General features: G+C 35.1%; 2 protein-coding genes across 3 annotated transcripts; both read right to left on the reverse strand.

Annotated features, from left to right (window-relative positions):
- Positions 1–6,816: 6,816 nt before the first annotated feature.
- On the reverse strand, positions 6,817–12,376 carry LOC133285842 (cold-responsive protein kinase 1-like). The gene is made up of 8 exons (XM_061483134.1): positions 11,997–12,376; positions 10,140–10,528; positions 9,851–9,979; positions 8,602–8,729; positions 8,216–8,429; positions 7,879–8,110; positions 7,574–7,724; positions 6,817–7,044 (listed from the first exon to the last, which is right to left on the reverse strand). Exons 1-8 carry the CDS (start codon positions 12,374–12,376, stop codon positions 6,817–6,819), a joined length of 1,851 nt encoding a protein of 616 aa, XP_061339118.1.
- A 2,055-nt stretch (positions 12,377–14,431) lies between these two features.
- LOC133285849 (psbQ-like protein 3, chloroplastic) lies at positions 14,432–17,084 on the reverse strand. 2 transcript variants are annotated; one of them, XM_061483143.1, is made up of 3 exons: positions 16,959–17,084; positions 16,174–16,647; positions 14,432–15,274 (listed from the first exon to the last, which is right to left on the reverse strand). In XM_061483143.1, exons 2-3 carry the CDS (start codon positions 16,627–16,629, stop codon positions 15,179–15,181), a joined length of 552 nt encoding a protein of 183 aa, XP_061339127.1. In that variant the 5' UTR covers positions 16,630–16,647; positions 16,959–17,084; the 3' UTR covers positions 14,432–15,178. The 2 variants fall into 2 exon arrangements, with proteins under 2 accessions (XP_061339127.1, XP_061339128.1); XM_061483144.1 differs by having other exon boundaries at positions 16,174–16,633; positions 16,959–17,041.
- Positions 17,085–20,055: the final 2,971 nt, after the last annotated feature.

Consider the following 20,055-nt stretch of genomic DNA (forward strand, 5'->3'; position numbering starts at 1 on the left):
CACATCCCAATCCCTTCTTGGAAGCATCGCTGTATAGCTCAAATTCACCTTCCGGGTCGGGAAGTACTAACACCGGAGCGGTCGTCAGTTTCTCCTTAAGGCTCTGAAAGCATTCTTCACATTCTTGTGTCCAAACAAATGGAGTATCCTTCCGGGTCAAACGGGTCAATGGCAACACCATGGCTGAAAATTCTTTAATGAATCTCCGGTAATAACCAGCCAAACCCAGAAAACTTCTTATTTCTGTTACTGTCTTGGGTCTCTCCCAATCAACAACTGCCTCTATCTTGCTAGGATCAACTGCTACTCCCTCAGCAGAGATAACGTGACCCAGAAATTGCACTTGAGAAAGCCAAAATTCACATTTAGAAGGCTTTGCATATAACTGTTTCTCTCTGAGAATTTGCAACACAGTTCTCAAGTGACCTTCATGCTCTTCCTTACTCTTGGAATATATCAGGATATCATCAATAAACACAATCACGAATTGATCCAGAAACGGCTTAAATATGCGATTCATGTAATCCATAAACACCGCAGGAGCATTAGTGAGTCCAAATGGAATTACTTGATACTCATAATGTCCATATCTAGATCGGAAGGCAGTCTTCGGAATATCTTCCTGCCTAATTCGGATTTGATGATAACCCGACCTCAAATCAATCTTTGAGAAAGACACAAGCACCCCTCAACTGATCAAGCAAATCATCTATGCGAGGGAGAGGATACTTGTTCTTAATGGTAACCTTATTCAACTGACGGTAATCAGTGCACAATCTCATGCTACCGTCCTTCTTCTTAACAAATATGACTGGTGCTCCCCACGGGGACACACTTGGCCGGATAAACTGCTTAGCCGAAAGCTCTTCAATATGTTTCTTTAACTCGGCTAATTCCGGTGGTGACATCCTATACGGAGCCAGAGAGATAGGCCCCACACCAGGCAACAGATCAATCGTGAACTCAATCTCTCTATGAGGCGGAAGTTGTGGAATTTCATCTGGAAACACATCCACAAACTCCCTCACCACGGAAATAGTGCCAATCTCCTCATGACTTCCGCCTACTAAACCCCCCACAAAGACATATCCCAATGCCCCGGCCCTCAAAGCCTTTCTAACCTGCAACACAGATAGATATGGGGAAGAACTAGTAGCAGAATCATCAGCATCAAGCACAATCCTTTTACCGCAGCAGTCTATCATAGCACAGTTCTTTGACAACCAGTCCATACCCAAGATAACTTGAAGGCTGATCATAGGTAAACAAATAAAATCCAGCACGTAATCTCGGCCTTCATATTTGAACTCAACATCTTTACACAACACGGATGTATAACACTCCTCTCCAGTAGCAGTAACCACTTTCATTGGAGGGCGAATGTCATACATTTGCAAATTTAGCCCAACGGCCATAAAATCAGACATACAGGAGTGTGTAGCTCCTGAATCAAACAACACTTCAACATCCATATTATCAATGTAAATTGTACCTTTCACTAGATTCGGAGCCTTCTCCGATTGCTGACGGTCCATGGTATATACTCTACCAACCGTCTGAGACTCTAGCATAGGTTGAACAACAGAGACCGGAACAGCAGTAGCTTGAACTGCCATAGTCCTTGCTTCATTCTGAGGACACTGCCTGGAGTAGTGACCGGATCTTCCACATTTAAAGCAAATCACCTCACCAGTAGCACATGGACCTCTATGCTCTTTGCCACATCCCTTGCACTTGGGAGGAGGTCCTCTATCAACAAACTTCTTCTGAGTACCGGGTTTTTTGAACAAGTCAAAGGGCTTATTCGCATTCAGCTTCTTGCCTTGCACCTTCCTGTTCTTCCAATAACCTGAGCCCGTTGCTTTATTGGAACTAGGTGCCTGGGCCTCAGAAGACTTCTTGGTTTGGGACACCTTATACACTTCCTCCACCTTTCTACACTGGTTTACAAACCGACTGAACTCTCGGATGTCACAATTTGACATCTTCCGAGACATCTTTTCATTAAGACCCCATTGGAACTTGGAGGTCATTTCAGCCGGGGTGGGTAAGGCTCGCCCATAGTTGGCGTATTTCACCAACTCATTGAATTTTGAGAAGTATTGGTCAATAGACATCGACCCTTGTTTGAGATCGTTATACTCATTCTGCTTTTGTTCCCTAGCCTCTCTAGGGAAGTAGTTATCCAAGAACAATGTCTCGAATAACCGCCATGTGATCTCCCGACCTTCAGCTTCTAATGGCTGCACGGTATTTGTCCACCAATCTTCTGCTTCCTCTTCCAGCATATAAACAGAGTAAGCCAACTTCATTGCGTCAGGGCACCTCATCACCCTGAATATCTTCTCCATCGCTTGGAGCCATTTTGCAGCCGCCATTGGCTCATAACCTCCCTTAAAAGAAGGAGGTTTATGTTTTCGGAAAGCCATTAATCTCCTTTCCTCCATTTCATGATCACCGACATTTTCAACTTGAGGTTGACGAACCTCGGTGTGATGACTCAGACTCCCAGAGTGGTGACTACCTTCACCCTCATTGTTACCCACTCCACCCTCTTCCTGTGACGGAGGTGGAGAAGGCGTAGCAGTGTGAGGAGGAGGAGCGGGTTGCCGGTTCACGGGCCTAGGACCCCTCAACGTCCTCAGCTCGGTCATCATCGCGGCCATAGCAGTCCGCGAGTCTTCATTTGTCTTTAACAAATTTTCATTGGCTTGCCTGCTAGCAGCCAACTCTCTCTGAACGGCTGCAAGAGCTTCAGCCACGGGATCAGGCGGTACGCCCGTTGCCCCACGGCCACTTCTAGGCCTCACAAGAGTAGCCAAAACAGGTTCTGGCTGAGCATTGGTGTTTGATGGTCCGGGGTTGTTTCGGTTCCTCGTCATGTCACTACACATGTTACACAAAGAAGTGAGTTGATCAGGCCCACACTTAGTGATCACAAATGCAATAATCATCAAGAGTACTAAAACAACTATAAAGCATCAAACACTAAGCATACTTAACAATAGCTAACAGTTATTCCCAACGAAACTGCTCTGATACCATATAATGTAACACCCCGTTCTAGAACCGGTTTGTTAACATCGCATTATGATATTAAGCGCAGTTACAATCACATGGGTTCAATTAAAATCCGGATAAATTTTTCATTTTAAAACGTACCGAACTTATAATACCCAATTTCGTGATCATAACCAAATTACCTTGCGGAAACAGATAAATTAAGCTTAACATCATGTTCATTTTCCATTTTTAAACCTTTAATTTACTTCTTGTTTAGTTCAATACTTCTACTATATTGTAGGTTTCTTCATTAGCTACCTGTGGCTTCAAACCGTGCTCAAATCGGAGCACTGTAGCCCAAGTTAGGACAATTTGGAGCAACACAAGAGAGTGTTGGTCACAGGCCCAGCGCGCTTCAGCGCGCTACCGGGCGCTCAAGCGCGCGCTTTCGGGCGCTAAAGCCTCCATCTGGGCGCTTAAGCGCACGGAGGCAGTAAGCATCAGCATTTCCAGTGTGGATGGGCGCTTAAGCGCGCAACAGGGCGCTCAGGCGCGCTAGCCTGGGCGCTCAAGCTCCCACTGGGACGTTTTAGCGCGCAGGGACAGAAGCATCTCCTCCTTCAGTGGCGAAGGGCGCTTAAGCGCGGACCAGGGCGCTCAAGCGCGCAACCCGGGGCGCTTAAGCCCCACCCTGGGCGCTAAAACACGAGGGGGCAGTAAGCCACCCAACTTTCTGCAGCAAGGGGCGCTTAAGCGCACGCCAGGGCGCTCCAGCGCGCAATCCTGGGCGCTTAAGCCCCCACTTGGGCGCTCCAGCGCGAGGAGGCAGAATGCATTGGCACTCGCAGGGGCAGCAGGGCGCTTGGGCGCGCTCCTGGGCGCTTAAGCGCGCTGCCAGGGAATTCCAATTCCCACATTTCTCAAGTCCAAGCCTAGGGGAAAATGCATCCCCATTACAAACCACAAATGTCCATGCCCCAAAACTAAATCCTAGCACTCATCCAACCTCTCCTCATGAGATTTAGCTAGAATTTGGGCAGCATGACCTTTGTTTTCTCATCGTTTACCAGTTTAAACGAAGAGGGTACCTAATTGATTTTCAGCCCAACCAATTCAACAACTCAATACATAACAAGCATGCATATATTGAATTCCAAGTAGGCATCATTTACATTACATATCCTTTACAAATCATAGAACTTAGCTTACAAAACACTATGATCATTCCCTTGGCTCCCATCAACAAAAGGTGTAACCAAAGGCATGAGCATAGGCTAAGTTCATCCAATGAATCAAGATATACAAATGATCATGGGCTTTCAAAATAAAATCCTATACATGTCAACTACAAAAGGCATGCATAAACTCAAAGAAGTGCCATATTTCATGCATAATCCAGATATGGCCACTTGCCACCAGAGGCTCCTGCAGCATCCTTACCTGAAAGGGGGTCCCCACAACACGGGGTGAGATATACGAATATATCCAGTAAACCAGGGGTCCTTGGAGCATCTCTCCACCCCACAGTTCCATATCAGTGTAATAGCAATAACAATAATAATGCAGTAAATACATATCTATGCAAAGTGCAATACATCTCCAGGAGAAATCCCTCGAGCTCTCAAGCTGTCCTAAGGAAACTCAGATGCAAATAGTCCTACTGGCCAGCTAACTACCAAGTATGATTTACGCATCGTCATGCCACATACCAACATAGGGAAACACCATCCTATGCCACACCAAATGCATACACATACGTATAACAAAGCATTACACTATTTTATTGCATTTATATACACAATCACAACCTCCACCCTTTCAGGGCTTGGTAGAACCGTCAAGGGAATTACACCCAAGGTCCGAAGGCTTACCTCAATGCTTCAGTCAACCTTTGTTCTTCACCAACAGTTTCAGCAATCAACTTTTACAAACATACACCTATCCAATGGAGCTAATCAAGCTCCATAGCTTGCTCCAATGGTTGATCACTCACGGTTGGTCCAAATGTCTCAATCCTAGACATCACAAGGATCCAATCAATCATTCAACTCATTAATTGTTCAACATGCTAGAATACTAACCAATCCAAGCATGAATTTTCCAATATTATGAGCAATTATCAAAGGACTATCTAGGCTCATTTCCACCGATTAAATGACATTCCTAGCATTTTCCATAACATGCTCTAAGCTCCATTCTTCCTAGAACATAGCTAATTCAACTACATTTCATAAAAATCCCAATTTACTATTCACAAACCCTAACTCATGCAAATTCCAAGGAATCATGAGGTTCAAGGGTTAGAATCTTACCACCAATGGTCACACAACCAAGGATTGATGGCTCCTCAAGCTTCAATGGAGGTAGAAACTCTCAAAACCCCAATTTTCACCAAAGGGCCGAATTTTTGAGAGGTAATATCTCTCTCCACAATGCTCCCCACTCAAAACAAAGCAAGGATTATGAAAGAGGGAAAGATTTAGAGTGGTTTAGGCTTTTGAATCACCCAAAACGGTTGGGATTTGCTCCCGCCGCGCTCGCTTCTTCTCTCTCCCGTTCTTCTTCTTTTTCTTCTTCTTCTTCTTCTCTATTTTCTGGCGTCGACGAGTTTGGGGAGGGAATTGGGTTCCTTTAGTTACTTTATCACTTAACATAGGTTAAGTGGTAACATGTGGGTATTAGTTCGCCTATCTATTCAACTCCACTAATTACCAAACTTTACCCAAAAGTCTGGAATATTATTCTAGGAATATTACTATTTTTATTTTTATATTTTGGGTACTTTCACCAGTACCCATTTATACCCCTTAATTTTCACTGAGTACACTTTTTAACTCCAAAGTGACTCAGATTCATTTAATTTAGCATTATACTTAATTTCACTCAGTATAACATGCTTAATTAATTAATTATACTTGATTTACTAATTAATTAAGTTGGGCTATTATAACAATATATAAAGAAACACTAATGGGCTTAGCCCATACCTAAGTCAAATCCTAATGAAATAAGGAAATAGATCTTTACAAATAATAAAGATATTCTTTCCAACACTTATCATTAATAAAATGAAGATCTTTGGAGCTCAAGAATTTATACCTTTCGCAAAGTATTCCAGCAAGAAAAAGTTTGATTAGTTTGTGCTTAATTTAACCTTTTATAACTAACACTGAGTTATTTTTAGCTGTATTGTGATATTTGGATTTTGGGGCTTAATGTCAAGGTTCAAGGAAGTGAATTTTAAGTGTAAATTGAAATTAATTGGCATTAGAAATTATTTTTTTGCAAATTTCTTTTATATTGAGATTAGAAACTTAATAGAAATCGTGGTTGTTTTACTCTTGCAAGTTCATGAGATTTTTTTCAACATTAAATTTTTTATTTTTTATTTTGGCATAGAAATTTTTAAAAATATATATATATTTAAAAGAAGTATTTAATTAAAAATCCAAAAAAATTCATCACTCAATTCAATCCGTTCTTGAGTATCACTAATGCACCATTGCCTAGTTCAGTGGTCTGATCAAAGAACTTGTCACTCTCACCTTAAAACTCAACACAATTGAAAATATCCAACGTTATGGTCGATTCTGAGGGAAAGAAATATTGTGACAATACAGTAATTTACATTATTTATTTTTTCTATTGATGAGTACATAGTTTTCTAAGACACTGTTACAAATTACAATTCCTTGTACGTATAACAATAAGCAGTATGAACAAAGCCTGGAAACATGCTTTGTACATATATGTGCAATAGAGAAGACAGAAACAAATGAAATTATAAGAAATGACAAATGTTACAATGTAATATTATAAGCTCACACCAAATGGCATACTTGGCTTCATATGCTCCGGCAAGTTCTTGCTTTTGAGTAGGACTACTACTTCAGACATTGTTGGTCTTGCAGCGGATGATGCTTGAGTGCACAGCAAAGCAATCTCTATAACTTTCTTTATTTCTTCTGCATCATTGTCATGAGGGTCCAATGTATTGTCAACCAACTCCAAGTGCATATCTTCCTCGTACAATCTCCATGCCTATTAAAGTAAAACTCAAAAGTTCATTCAGCGGAATGTCAAAAGAAAATTGTTGGCTTCTTGACCATTTCAATGCAATTTGCTAAATAAATTACTAAATTGATGCAAAAGCGAAACATTTTATCAAATTAATGTAACAATACAGGCATGGGATGTGCATATTCAAGTCGCGCATTGATTGCACATCTTGCACAAGGACAAATCAGAGTCTGCCACTTGGCGTGTGTTACAAGAATTTAAAGAGCACATGGGATGTGCACATTCAATACCTTATTTTGGTTTTGAAGTTACATTAAAAGGTTTGATATTTCTCGTGTTGAAATAAAATTACCTCCTACGTACACATAAAAGTATGTTGGATCCATGTGAGGCCATATAAAGATAAGATAAAGAAAAAGAAAATATGAGCCCTACATACTTTTATGTATATGTAGGAGATAATTTTATTTTCCAGAACACGAAATACATTAAAATGGTCTAAAGGATGAAAACTGCCACTTTTGTTATGTGGTTCTGAGAAATTGCTTACCCTTTGAAGGAGGAGTTCACCTTCAATATCAGCCCTCAATTCACAGCTCTTTTGGCCACTTATGATTTCTAAGACTACAACACCAAAGCTGTACGTATCGGCCTTCTCTGATAACTGACCATGGATTGCATACTCAGGTGCTGTGTATCCCCTGAAATGTGCACAATGTTTATAGCAGGATTGATATAAGAACGTCTATGCATAGCATGTGGATGGAACATTAAAATAACAATGATAATAATAATAATAAAATTGTCTCTTTTATTACATCTACCTCTCTAATAAAAGTACATGTTTGGACTTACAATGTTCCAGCAAATTTTGTGCTAAGATGAGATTGGTCCTCTGGTAGAAGCCTTGCCAACCCAAAATCAGCAATTCTAGGCTGAAGATCCTCATCCAAGAGAATATTGTTAGTCTTTATATCTCTATGTATGATGCAAACATGGAAATCCTCGTGTAGATAGGCCAGACCCCTTGCTGTGCCTAAAATAATATCATACCGTTGTTTCCAGTTGAGAGAACCCTTATTTTCACCTGTTTTGAAAATTTAAATACATAGTAGAGTGAGCAAAAGAAGGGGAAAACATATGTAATAGAGATTCACAAAATGCTTTAATAGGAGATAGACATGAGTTTTACCAAATAAGAATCTGTCCGAGCTGTTGTTTGCCATGTATTCATAAACAAGGATTCTCTCTTTTCCTTTACAGCAACATCCAAGAAGTCGAACTAGATTCCTATGATGAACATTGCTTATAAGCTTGACTTCACTTTCAAAATGTTCATCCAACTTGCTGGATTTGCCTAAAATTAATTTCTTGACTGCAACTACTTTACCATTTTTCAGAGTACCCTGTTCCATAAATTGACAATTAAGAATTTTTTGAATTTTGAAAGTGATTTATAGTTATCTCTAGAAGAATAGCTTATGATAAATTCAGCCTGCACTTAAACTAAACTAACTCAGAATCATGCTTGTTTTGAACATGTACTCCAATAAAATGTTGAAAACTAACCAAGTTTACCTTGTATACATCTCCAAAACCTCCTCCTCCTAGTTTAGTTTCATCACTGAAATTTTTTGTTGCAGACTTCAAATCTTTATACCTGTAGTTAATTGGACCTTTCAACTCAGTTACTCCCAATATGTCACCTGATAAGAAATACATAATTAGGAATTTCGTAATAAATGAATGAATTGAGTCATTCATCTGTCTATATTTCAAAAAAATAAAAGAAAGAAAGAGAAAGAACTTATGCATTCCACATTAATTGATTCTGTTCTGGTCCAGTCACTAGGTCTAATATTCTGAGTTGGCCACTAAAGCCTAATATAAGAGCAGAACTCTTGCATATTTACAACCTGTTTGAATCCTCTCTTTTTTAAGCTAAAACTATTTTTAAGTTCATCATCAACATCAACAACACATTTATCCCAAATTAATTGGGGTCGGTGGTAGATGAACCCACATGAAAGATACAAAACGGTTGAGAAAAAGTAAAAAAAATAAAAAATAAAAAATAAATTAATAAATAAATAAAATACACAAATAAAATAATAAAATAAAATAAAATAAAATAAAAATATATGTATATATAAATAAATAAAAGTAAAAAAGAAAGGGACAAGAAGAAGTGGGGGAAATGAAGGGGAAAAGGACTAAAAAATGACCATCTGGAACATAGGAATAACAGCTGGTCTAACCCTCCACCATACTTATAGTTTTTCTCCATTCCTTTCTAAGACATACTGTCCGCCAATCTATATCTCACTCCACTAAATCTTGTTTTACTACTTTCCCCCAAGTAAGCTTCGGCCTACCTCTGCCTCTTTTTGTGTTTAGCTCTTGGTAACAAATTCTGTTCTTACAGGAGCATCCATGGGTCTTCTCATCACGTGCCCAAACCACCTCAATCTATGTTCTCTCATCTTCTCGGCTACCGGTACTACTCCGACCTTTCGTCAAATATCTTCATTTCTTATCTTATCCATCCTTGTGTACCCACACATCCACCTTAACATCCTCATCTCTGCTACTCCCATCTTATGCTCATGTTGCGTATGTGCTACTCCCATCTCTGCTACTTTTAAGTTAACGTTAAAAAAAAAAAAAAGAACTTAAAAAAAAAAAGAATTAAAAATTGTTCGGTGATTACATAAAATTTTAGGTTAAAAGCTCAAATTTCATTTCAATAAGAGTTTAAAAAAAAGAGCTTTTGGATTTTGACTTTGGTAAGAAATCATAAATTCAAAAACTTTCCAAACTGTCTCACCTCTAGGAACCCACTTGGGTTTCTTGTACCCTCTTAGCCAGAGAAATAGTGCAAGGAGGATCACAATCACAATAAGACCTACAACTCCAACAACAGCAACAATAATGGCCCCATTCTTGCTTGAACCTCCTGCAAGATAAGAAAGCAGTTAATCCCAGTTCCAAATCATATAAACTATTCTAGATGTTGCTGTGCAAGTGTGCATAGAGCAAGCATCCACTTGACCATTTTTACCTAAATATACTATCATTCAACCAAAATAAATGTAGAGGAATTATTCTCATTATACCTTTTAAGAAGGGTGTGATATCAATGGTCTGGTTATCAGCAAAGAAGGGTGTCTCTGAATATCTCATAAAACACCCAGCATCAAATGCTTTACCATCTGTATTGGGAAAACAACTTTGTATGTTGTTGTATCCAACTGTTAAGCAATCAAGACAACCACTCTCTGTGACATTTTCAGCACATTGTGCAATGGCATAGATTGCACCACCAGCAACTTGTGTCTTGGTAGCTGCAAAGAAACCTGTAATTTTGGGTGTTGCTATTTGCAGATCCATTAGTGCTTGTTGTGCAACTGCGTCAAAAGCATTGGCTCCAACTGCAGTCTGATTTCCACAAATCACACTATTGCCAGGCATAGTGGTCTGGTCAAAGAAGCCACTGCTCTCATACCTCAACACATTTCGAAGTATGGAATATCAAAGTCAATACATCAACATTATGATGTCAAAACATTTTCATTATGTTTTTATTATACAGTATAGTAATAGGGAAATGCTTTTCTCCTTTTACGTAAAAGAAGAATTGTCTCCTGCTGAAACAAAAATGTGGGGCCAGCACTTAGAAAAGAAAATAAAAATAAAAACAAAAAATTGACATTAAATTTAATCTATGTGTAATGTTGGAAATCGACAATCACACAGAATCCAGAAAACAGAAAAAGAGATAAGAGTAGAGAGATTGACACGATGATTTACCCTGGTTCACCCAATATAGGCTACGTCCAGCTTGTCTGTACTATATTCACCTCACCGCCACTCGTTACAAGTCTCTCGGTTTACAAGGCAAATATAAATAGGATTACAAGAAACCCTAACAGCAGTTATTCATGGGCCCAAGCCCAAACTGCTAAGAAAATTACAATAGAAACAGAGGCCTAAACATTACCTAGCCTCTACGGGCCTGGGGGCGCTGCCCCCAGGACCCCCGCCCGCTCACCTGGGAGCGGGACCCCAGTTGCCTTTCTGCTGACCCCGACAATTAGGGCCAACATCATCATGTGAAATATGAGCCATACCCAACATGTAAGAATCAAATCTTCTCTGATGTAAAAGGAGAAAAACATTTCTCATAGTAATATTCTTTGAAGTACATTCAAATTTCTCAACTTGCATGCTCCGCACACACAATTGTACCAATGAAGAGGCGTAAAAAGAAAAAATAAATATAGTAAGCAGCCACAAAGCATCACAGCTATATAGTATTGATGCATAAAAATTATCAAAGTCTTCAACCCACTCCTTACACAAGAAAATCATTAAACTAATTCTACATGACATGTTAAGCAAAATTATATTTCAATTGAAAAAAAAAATTAGAAATTTTTTTGATAAATAAATAACCTTTTTATAAAAAGAAAACTCAAAACAACAATTTTAAGGGCATGTTTGATTGTGTTCTTTTTTTTTTCTTTAAACTGGTTTGTTGAATAATTAATAGAATATGTGTTTTGTGTGGGTTTTTTTTAAGTTAAAAATCAAAACACAACACAAAAATAACTTAAGATATTATTCTCTAAATTTGATTTTAAAAACTACAAAATAGTTCTAATTTTTTTAATTATTTTTTCAAAATAGGCCTTATCAAATAAGTTTTTTTTTTTTCTGAAAATTAAAAAATTGTTTTTGAAAACTATTCACCAAACAAAAAAAATTGTTTTTGAAAACAGAATTCAAACAAACCCTTAGTTTTCTAAAAAATTTATATCATAAAAATACATTTTTTTAAAACCTATTCAGAGATACCCAATAATAATATAGTCAACTCAAATGTGTAAATAGACAGTGTAACCAACTAACCATTATATTATTTATGAAGCATATGAAATAAAAAATGGAACAAATGATAGGTGGAATTGTACCTAAGGAAGCAACCATCATAAATGACACGGGCACCGTTGGCTCCGGCGGAGCAGTTGCGGATTTGGGCGGCAGCCGTGGCGAAGCAGGCGGCGCAGTCAGTGTTGGAGAGGTAGTTTCTGCATTGAAACATAGCATAGACAGGGTCTGTTCCCATGGCTTGTTGTGCTGTGGCAAAGTGCTTGCTTTGGTTATTCACCTTTGTTCTCAACTCTTCCAAAGTTGAGTTTAGATTTTGGTAGAAGTTTGACAAGTTTGTTGCGTTGTATTGGCTACAACCCTTGTTGAGTAAACGTGTTTGAGGGTCTCCTATTGCACCATGAAAGCTCCACCATGACCACAACATGAACAATGTTAAGGCTAAGAGCTTGAGTTGCTTCATATTCTTATGAGTCTCAAAGTTGTGTTAGAAACTTTGAAGAAAAGATGAGAGACTAAAAGGTGTAAATTGAAGGCTATAATAATAGTATGGTTTTATAGTTTAACAATAACAGCTTTTAATATCAGAAGGTTTTTTAGGAAGTTGTTGAAAGGCCGTCTTCAAATTCCCACTTCTCGATCCCTGAGAGGATAGATTATGTTTAAAAATCTACAGAAAATCATATGAATGTATGAAATGTATAAATTATTGTTTTTAACTAAATGTATGACGTTACTTGATATAAAATTTTGTTGTCTAAAACAATGACTCATATACTATAATCACTATACTTTAAGCGTCTCACAAAAAACGAGTCATTAGATACTGAGGATTTTTTTCACCCATGCATGGTTCATGCAATCTCTTGTCATATTTGTGAAATAGTCATTTCCTTGATAATATAGAAAATAGACGACAAAGAAGACGAATTTTGTGGAGGACCAAGATATTCAAGACAGAGGAGTTTAATGTATATGTAATATGTCAGAATATTTGAAATTCTATTAAGATTATATTTTAAGATTTACAATCTATTTTCGTTTACAACCTCTTACAATTATATCTTAACCGTTGATTTTCGTCAATCAACGATTATCATTCATTATGAATTAATAATTAATTAATGAGTTTGATTTGCGAAAATAATAATCGTTGATTGGCGAAAATCAATGGTTAAGAAATAATCGTAAGAAGTTATAAACGAAAATATGTTGTAAATATAACCTTCCTCGTATTTTAATATAATTTGTAGTATCGTAGATGATATCTTAAAAGATTTGTTTCTCTGTTCCTTTATAAGTCATGATTTGTTTCTTTATTTTATAAGTCCCTATTTAATACAAATAATGTTTAGTGTTTTTTTTTTTTAATCACATGAATTACCTCATAACACTTAATATTTAATCTCTATTGTACTTTCTATCTTTTCACCTCCTTGACTAAAACCTTAGAATTTCAACACAATTGAAGGATAAAATATAAATTGATATGGGAAAAGTCAATTTAAACCTCAGCATCTCTGTTCTCCACAAAGGTTGAATTCGAATCTTTTTTGAAATCTCAAGTACAACAAGGAGCAGTGGTTGCTCTTGGGTACATGTCTCATCAATTCTCTGATATTCTGTGCGACATTTCACATTAAAGCCATATTATCTATATGCAAAATATGATGCTTTCAATTAAACTATGCACTCCGTGTGCCTGAATTAGTACTTATTGGGATGATACTGGTTTGGTTTCTCATGTTAATAATTCAATGGTCTCAATTCCAAAAGCAACAATGAATACAGTTTGCTTAATAAGCTTCGAAAAATAAGGCCCACCATGGATGGGAAAATCTTGGGTTTAGATGACTTAGGTTGAATGATATTTACATAGCATTCGCATTGGAAATTAAGAATTGACAATCATCATTAATCACATTTACTGTTAATGTGAAATAGCGACAATTAATTTGGTAATACTCTCAAACAATATTATAAAAGTGAAATTATCATATAGCAATTTTCTTAATTGGTGATAACTAAACTATAGGAAGATTATAAAATGATTTTTTTTTTTAATTTAATTGTTGTCAATGTGAAAACGTTTGGTAAAAATATTCAATGAGTTTTACAAATTATCAAGCAAAAGCATTATTTAATGAATTTAAAAACTCGTGTTATTAATTTCATTAAATGACAGTAATATATAGTGTAATTTACATGAAATTTTTTTTTTTTTTTTGGTAAGCTAAAAAATTACATGAATTTACTTTTATATATATGTATTATACAATGATAGCACTAAGGTTTGAACATATTACCTCATACAAACTATCTAAACCTCTTAACACTAAACCAATCGTGACTTATAAATTTCATTTTTATTAATAAGCAAATAACCAGGCTAAGATCAAATTCTATTATATTTGGTTTTTACTATCATTAGTTCTTTTAATACTCCTCACATTTTTTATTCTCTACAACTGTTCTGTAAAGAGAGGCCCAAGCATTCGGGTTCAAGTTCTGCCCCCAAGAACAGAAGACTTTTATAAAAGGAAGAAATTCCTCCTGAGCAAAACGAGGGAAAAGTTAACATATATATTCTCCTAGGTATCATATCCCAATCTTTATTTTCCTTTGTAGTCAACTTTACTTTTTTCCTAACATCTCAGTCTTCCTATTATCATTGAAAGTTGAAAATCCTTGATTTCCTTCTCTCTTTTTTCAATCTACTTTTTCCAGCTCAACTTTCAATTCTTTGATGTTTAGTAATCAAATATTTTCATAATCTATTTGAAGTCAAATAGGCACAATTGAGAAGTCTACAAACATAAATAATTAGCAAACAATACATATGTGAATTAAGACCTTATAGGGAGAGCTAAACAGACCACAAACCTTTCTCTTAATTACTAAAGCCATCACCTCCTCAGAATTTATTCTCGTAATTGGAGATTGAAGAGTTCAAAAGTTGGCTTAGATTTCTCTACCAAAATTGACATGCCTCCATTTGTATTTTTCTTTAGCTCTTGAAGACATGAGGCTGAGCATCATCATTTTGTTATCACATATAGTCAAACTTTCAACATTCTTTAGCTAATTCTCCATGACCAAACTCATGATCTATATAACAGGATCCTTTTTTTGTTCAACTAGTTTTGAGTCCATATCATTGACTCCTTCACTTCGTGCAACAAGCATAATTGGGTAGCTACTGACATAAACTGATCAAGAAGATCAAGAACTGCTCCGCCTCCCATTATCAAAAAGCTATGAATCACTATATTCTGGATAGAATGTCATTGACAGCCACAACAATGTTCTCGTAACACTGCCAGACTTGTGGTTCATCTTTATCCCTTGCTGCATAATCTAACTGCATCATTTTTCACCATACACGAATAACTGTCAATTGATAACCAATTACTACAACAAAAATAAACTCTTAATGGCAAAGTTGTCTGTCAGGATTTCAAGGCAAAACCAGAAATTCAACTTGAAGATCAAGTCTCAGTTTATCAAATAGTTTCTAAGTAAGAATTTGCCATTGTTCTACTCATAAAATCGATAGCTGTCCATGCCAAAATCAGTTTCCCCAATCAATAAGCAACAAGTAATTGATAGTAGATCATTTCTCTGTAAGTACAATTATCAATTTGACGTAACAAAATGAAGAGCATCACACGGGTAATCCCTGTGATTGTATATCCTCTGTAACCTTGTACTTTCTAGTCATAATAAAATTAACTTCTTCTATCCATCTATATAATATCGAACTTGATAGATATCTAAAAGCCACCGTGCATTTAATAATTGATGGAGCTATATGAATGGGGTCAAAGTCAAACCACTCTAGAATTTAGAAAAATTGGAGACTAGATAATGACAGAATATGTGTCATTTAAGACTAGGAGATTAAAAATGCACCTTCCACTTTCCTGATGCATGAAGATGGACATGCTAAGTACTAGTATATTTGGATCGGCTTTTTTTTCTTCTCAAAAGCTGCTTTTTTTCAAGAAAAAAAAAGTATTTATCACTTTAAGTTCGTTTGGACATGTACTTTTTAAAAAAAGCAGAAGTCATCAAAAAGTCAAAAATCTACTTTTTTATAAACTAAAAATTTTAACTTCTAAAAAAAATAGAAGTTAAAAGTCAAATATTTTTATAAAAATATAAATAACTTCAATTTTAGTACAAAACACTTCTAAAATAAGTAATTAAGGAAAAGATAAAATCTACTTTTTCTAAAAGCTCAGACAAAAGGGTTCTTACTCTAGAAACATTGTTGAAGATAGTAAAATAGAGCTTCCTTAGTTGGGGCCTCTCAATTCCAGGTTTGCTTTGGATTATGGTATACATATCCTTCTTCAGGAGTGCTGCTCTCATTCTCAATGCCTTTTGTGCAGCTTTCCAAGACTCTGACTCTAGCAAATCCCTAACTTGTAACAAATCTTGTGCATGAACCCTAACTCCACTCTGGGCCTCTTCAACTGTTTGACCAGGAGCCACAAATCCAAAGTCAAATGCATTTGCACTTTGTGTCCTAAAAATGCCATCTTCACCCAAAATCAAGGAGGCCATGGCTGCCAAAAACCCCAACCTTCTTCTACTGATTTTCAATGAAAATTCCTTTTGCTTTGAATGCTGGAAAGAAGGTTTGACACAGCATGTGAATGTTGGAAACAAGTGTGTCAAGTTGGGTTGCAAGATGAATGGTCTCAACTCCATTGTTCTATGAACTAACCCCTGACAATATCAAATGTATTAATTACTTCACATGAATTGTTATTCCTAAATTATATATATTAAGAAAAAGAACACAGCTTTATATGATTGAACATGATGCTTGATGATGAATTGAAGACAATATAGTGAGTAACAACACCGCATTAAGAAAAAAGAAAAAAAAAATTGAATCGACCCAAAACAAATTGAATGCAAAGTTCGTTCCTTTTTGGAAGAGAAGTTTGGAATCTAGTACATGAAATTAGAATAGAAGAAGAAAAAACGAAAATGAAGTGAGATAATAGAAAGTTGAAGCTGGTAAAGAACCTTACCCTATCTGGATCAAAGATGATGCCAATTGAATGAACGCCAAAATTGTGTGCCCTAATTTATTATCTTCAAATCCACGAGAAGAAATTAGAGGAAGGGTAGAACTAAAATGTCAATGAGAGTGGTCAATTAAACAATTTTTATGATAACCATTCATCGTCGGAAATCGAAATCAACGGTTAATACGTGGTGTGCTACAATATCCTATCTCTAATTTTTATTATATAAATGTTGAAGTGAAAATACATTTGATAAATTAATATTTGACGAATTTATGAAAATAGTAAGGATTAATAATATTATTTTAAAAAAAAATAAAGGACACTACCTAAAAATTAAATTCTAAAACATATTTATTAAACTAATAGTATATTTAAACAGAGAGGTATAGTTACTACTTTTTTTGTTGTTACTTGTTATTACTAAATCGTAACCGTTGATTTTCGTCAATCTAATGATTATAATTTATTAGAAATTAATAATTAATTAATAAATATGACTTAATAAATTATAATTATTAGATTAACGAAAATCAACGATTTAGTAGTAACAAGTAGTAACAAAAAGAGGTAGTAAATACTTAGACGTGTGTATTGTAATTAAAAAAAAACCTTAAAATTTTGTGTTGTACAGCTTTTCCTTTAGCAATCCCTTTAAAAGTTATAATTAAAATAGAAAAATAAAAATAAAGTACTATCAGAACGTAAAACATACCAAAATTAGTTTTAGAAATTCATGAATAATGCTATTTTTACAAAATTTACACTTTAAATGATGTTTGGTAGATGAGAAATTTTTAATCCTTACCGAAGTTATGATTCCTGAGAATATAATGGAAAAGTGAATTTTCTGAAGATGTTATCAAAAAGCTATTTGGTAGTAAAAAATAATATTGGGATATTAGATAAGTTTCTTGATTCTTATCAATTTTTTTTACTTAGGGGGCGTTTGGTACAGGAGAAATTTTTATTTGTCCGAGAATTTCAAATTTCAAAAATATGATTTTTACATTCAGTTTACGATAATATCCGAAAATTTAAAATTTAAAAAAATTCAGTTTTCCGGGAATCCTACAAAATACCGCATACCAAACGGCCCCTTACTTTTTTCTATTTTCCCAGCAATCTTGGGTGCTATTCTTGGATGAATTTTTTATTCATAATTTACACACAAAACAAATTCTCATATAAATAATTTTTCCGAATAAATTTTTTGAAATGTGATACCAAATATAATCTTGTTGAACTCTCACTTTCCTATATATATATATATATAACTCTCTATCAAACACCCCCTAAAACTCCTTACCTACTTTCTTATAAATAATTGAATAGAACTTTGAATTTACTGAAATGCTTTTTTAGTAATTTATATTGGGGTTTGATGTTTCAAAGAGATAAAATTATGTGAAGAAAAGAAAAAAAAAATGGGCTCCATATTTTTATATGTATATAGGAAATTATTTGATCTCCTGGAATATAGGAGACATTAAACCTTCTATATTATGGAAAAAATATTTATCCTTTTAATCGTTGATTCTTGTCAATTAATGATTATAATTTATTGCGAATTACTAATTAATTAATAAATTTTGACCTAATAAATTATAATCGTTGATTTTTGATAAAAATCAACGGTTAAAATATAAAATGACATAAAATTATATCTTTTAAAATTACAAACTTTTTTCCCATTATATTATACATGTATCTCAACAATTTATGCTTTCAGCAATGTTCAACACACTTTCCTTTCTTTTTCTCTTCATTTATTTCCTTACTTGTTATAGAAAATGAGAAGGACCATCATTTGACGTTACGTAATTGCCTTTCCTTTTGAAAGATTTCTTCTATTCTTTTCTCTTTTCTCCTCAAAATACAGTAAAAAGTAAAATAGAAGTTTCATTAAACACGCTTTAAGTCATTAACTATCATTCATTCAAAACCCTACAGCACTTCCACTTATTTGGAATCAATAAAGATGAGAATTAACTTGCATGTTTCCTTAGTAAGAAAAAGATTAGCCACTGTCTCCTACCAAACAATACCTTTAATTCGAAAAGATTGATGGAAACATGAGAAGATTATAAAAGTACAGGAACTCAATTATTCTTGTTAATGTCATAGGAACAACATCAAAACAAATAGTAAATACAAAGATTACACTAATTTTTAAGCCAACAAAATCAACTTAATCTTGTCTCACACAGGCACGACAACTTTCTTCCTCGCCATGCTTGGTCTTACAATTTTTAACATTTCAAGGGCAACTTGAAATTTAAATCAACATCAAAAACTGACTGTTTATGTGCACACTTGTAGAGATTTTCAACAACTTTTATTGTTTATATTTTGTTTTTAACAATTTGTCACAAAATTATACTAATATATCATTGGCTTAATTGACTCAGTTGGAAGTATTTGGAGAGAGTGACACACTAGACAAACATGCATGTGAACCCAAATCCTTCATTTTTGACTGACTTCTTTCAATACATAGTCTCTTTGTTTGCACTAATTATTAGTGAGAAAACTCCAATTAAGAATGCTACTTATAAATGGACTGTTGGATTTATTGCATGTGTCTAAAAATAAAATTATTACTAAACAAACGGATAAATTGGAATGGGTTGTTCCGCCTTATTGATTTTGAATTCGAGTCTTGAGTATATATTTATAATAAAAACTTAATAGAGTTTTTTTTTTCTGTGTGTGGTTAAAAAGAGAAAACTTTATCTCCTTGTAATCCTACCCAATTAGAGTAATCAATAATCTGATAAAGAAATAACGAAGAAGAAGTTTAACACACCTTCTTAGAGCACATGTGATTAAAGGAAATTTATACTTCCTTATTCTGAATGACAAGTAGCATGGAGAACAATTTAAAGTTACAATTACATTTGCATACATAACGGGGAAGGATCCGTTAACAAAATTTTTTTACAAATTTATACAAATCGCAATATGTTCTCTTGAAAGAAGATAGTGTGATTAGTGTTTTTCCGAGAGAAGATAGTGTAGTTTGTAAGAGTTTGTAAACAAAAAAGTTTGTAAATATAACCTGCCCCTAACTATATAACTATAATTGATTTAGATTGCG

The sequence above is a fragment of the Gastrolobium bilobum genome, unplaced genomic scaffold (assembly GCF_033153095.1).
Source record: "Gastrolobium bilobum isolate Gb01-03AN ecotype WA unplaced genomic scaffold, APGP_CSIRO_Gbil_v1 utg96756, whole genome shotgun sequence".
In the NCBI taxonomy this organism is placed as follows: Eukaryota; Viridiplantae; Streptophyta; class Magnoliopsida; order Fabales; family Fabaceae; genus Gastrolobium; species Gastrolobium bilobum.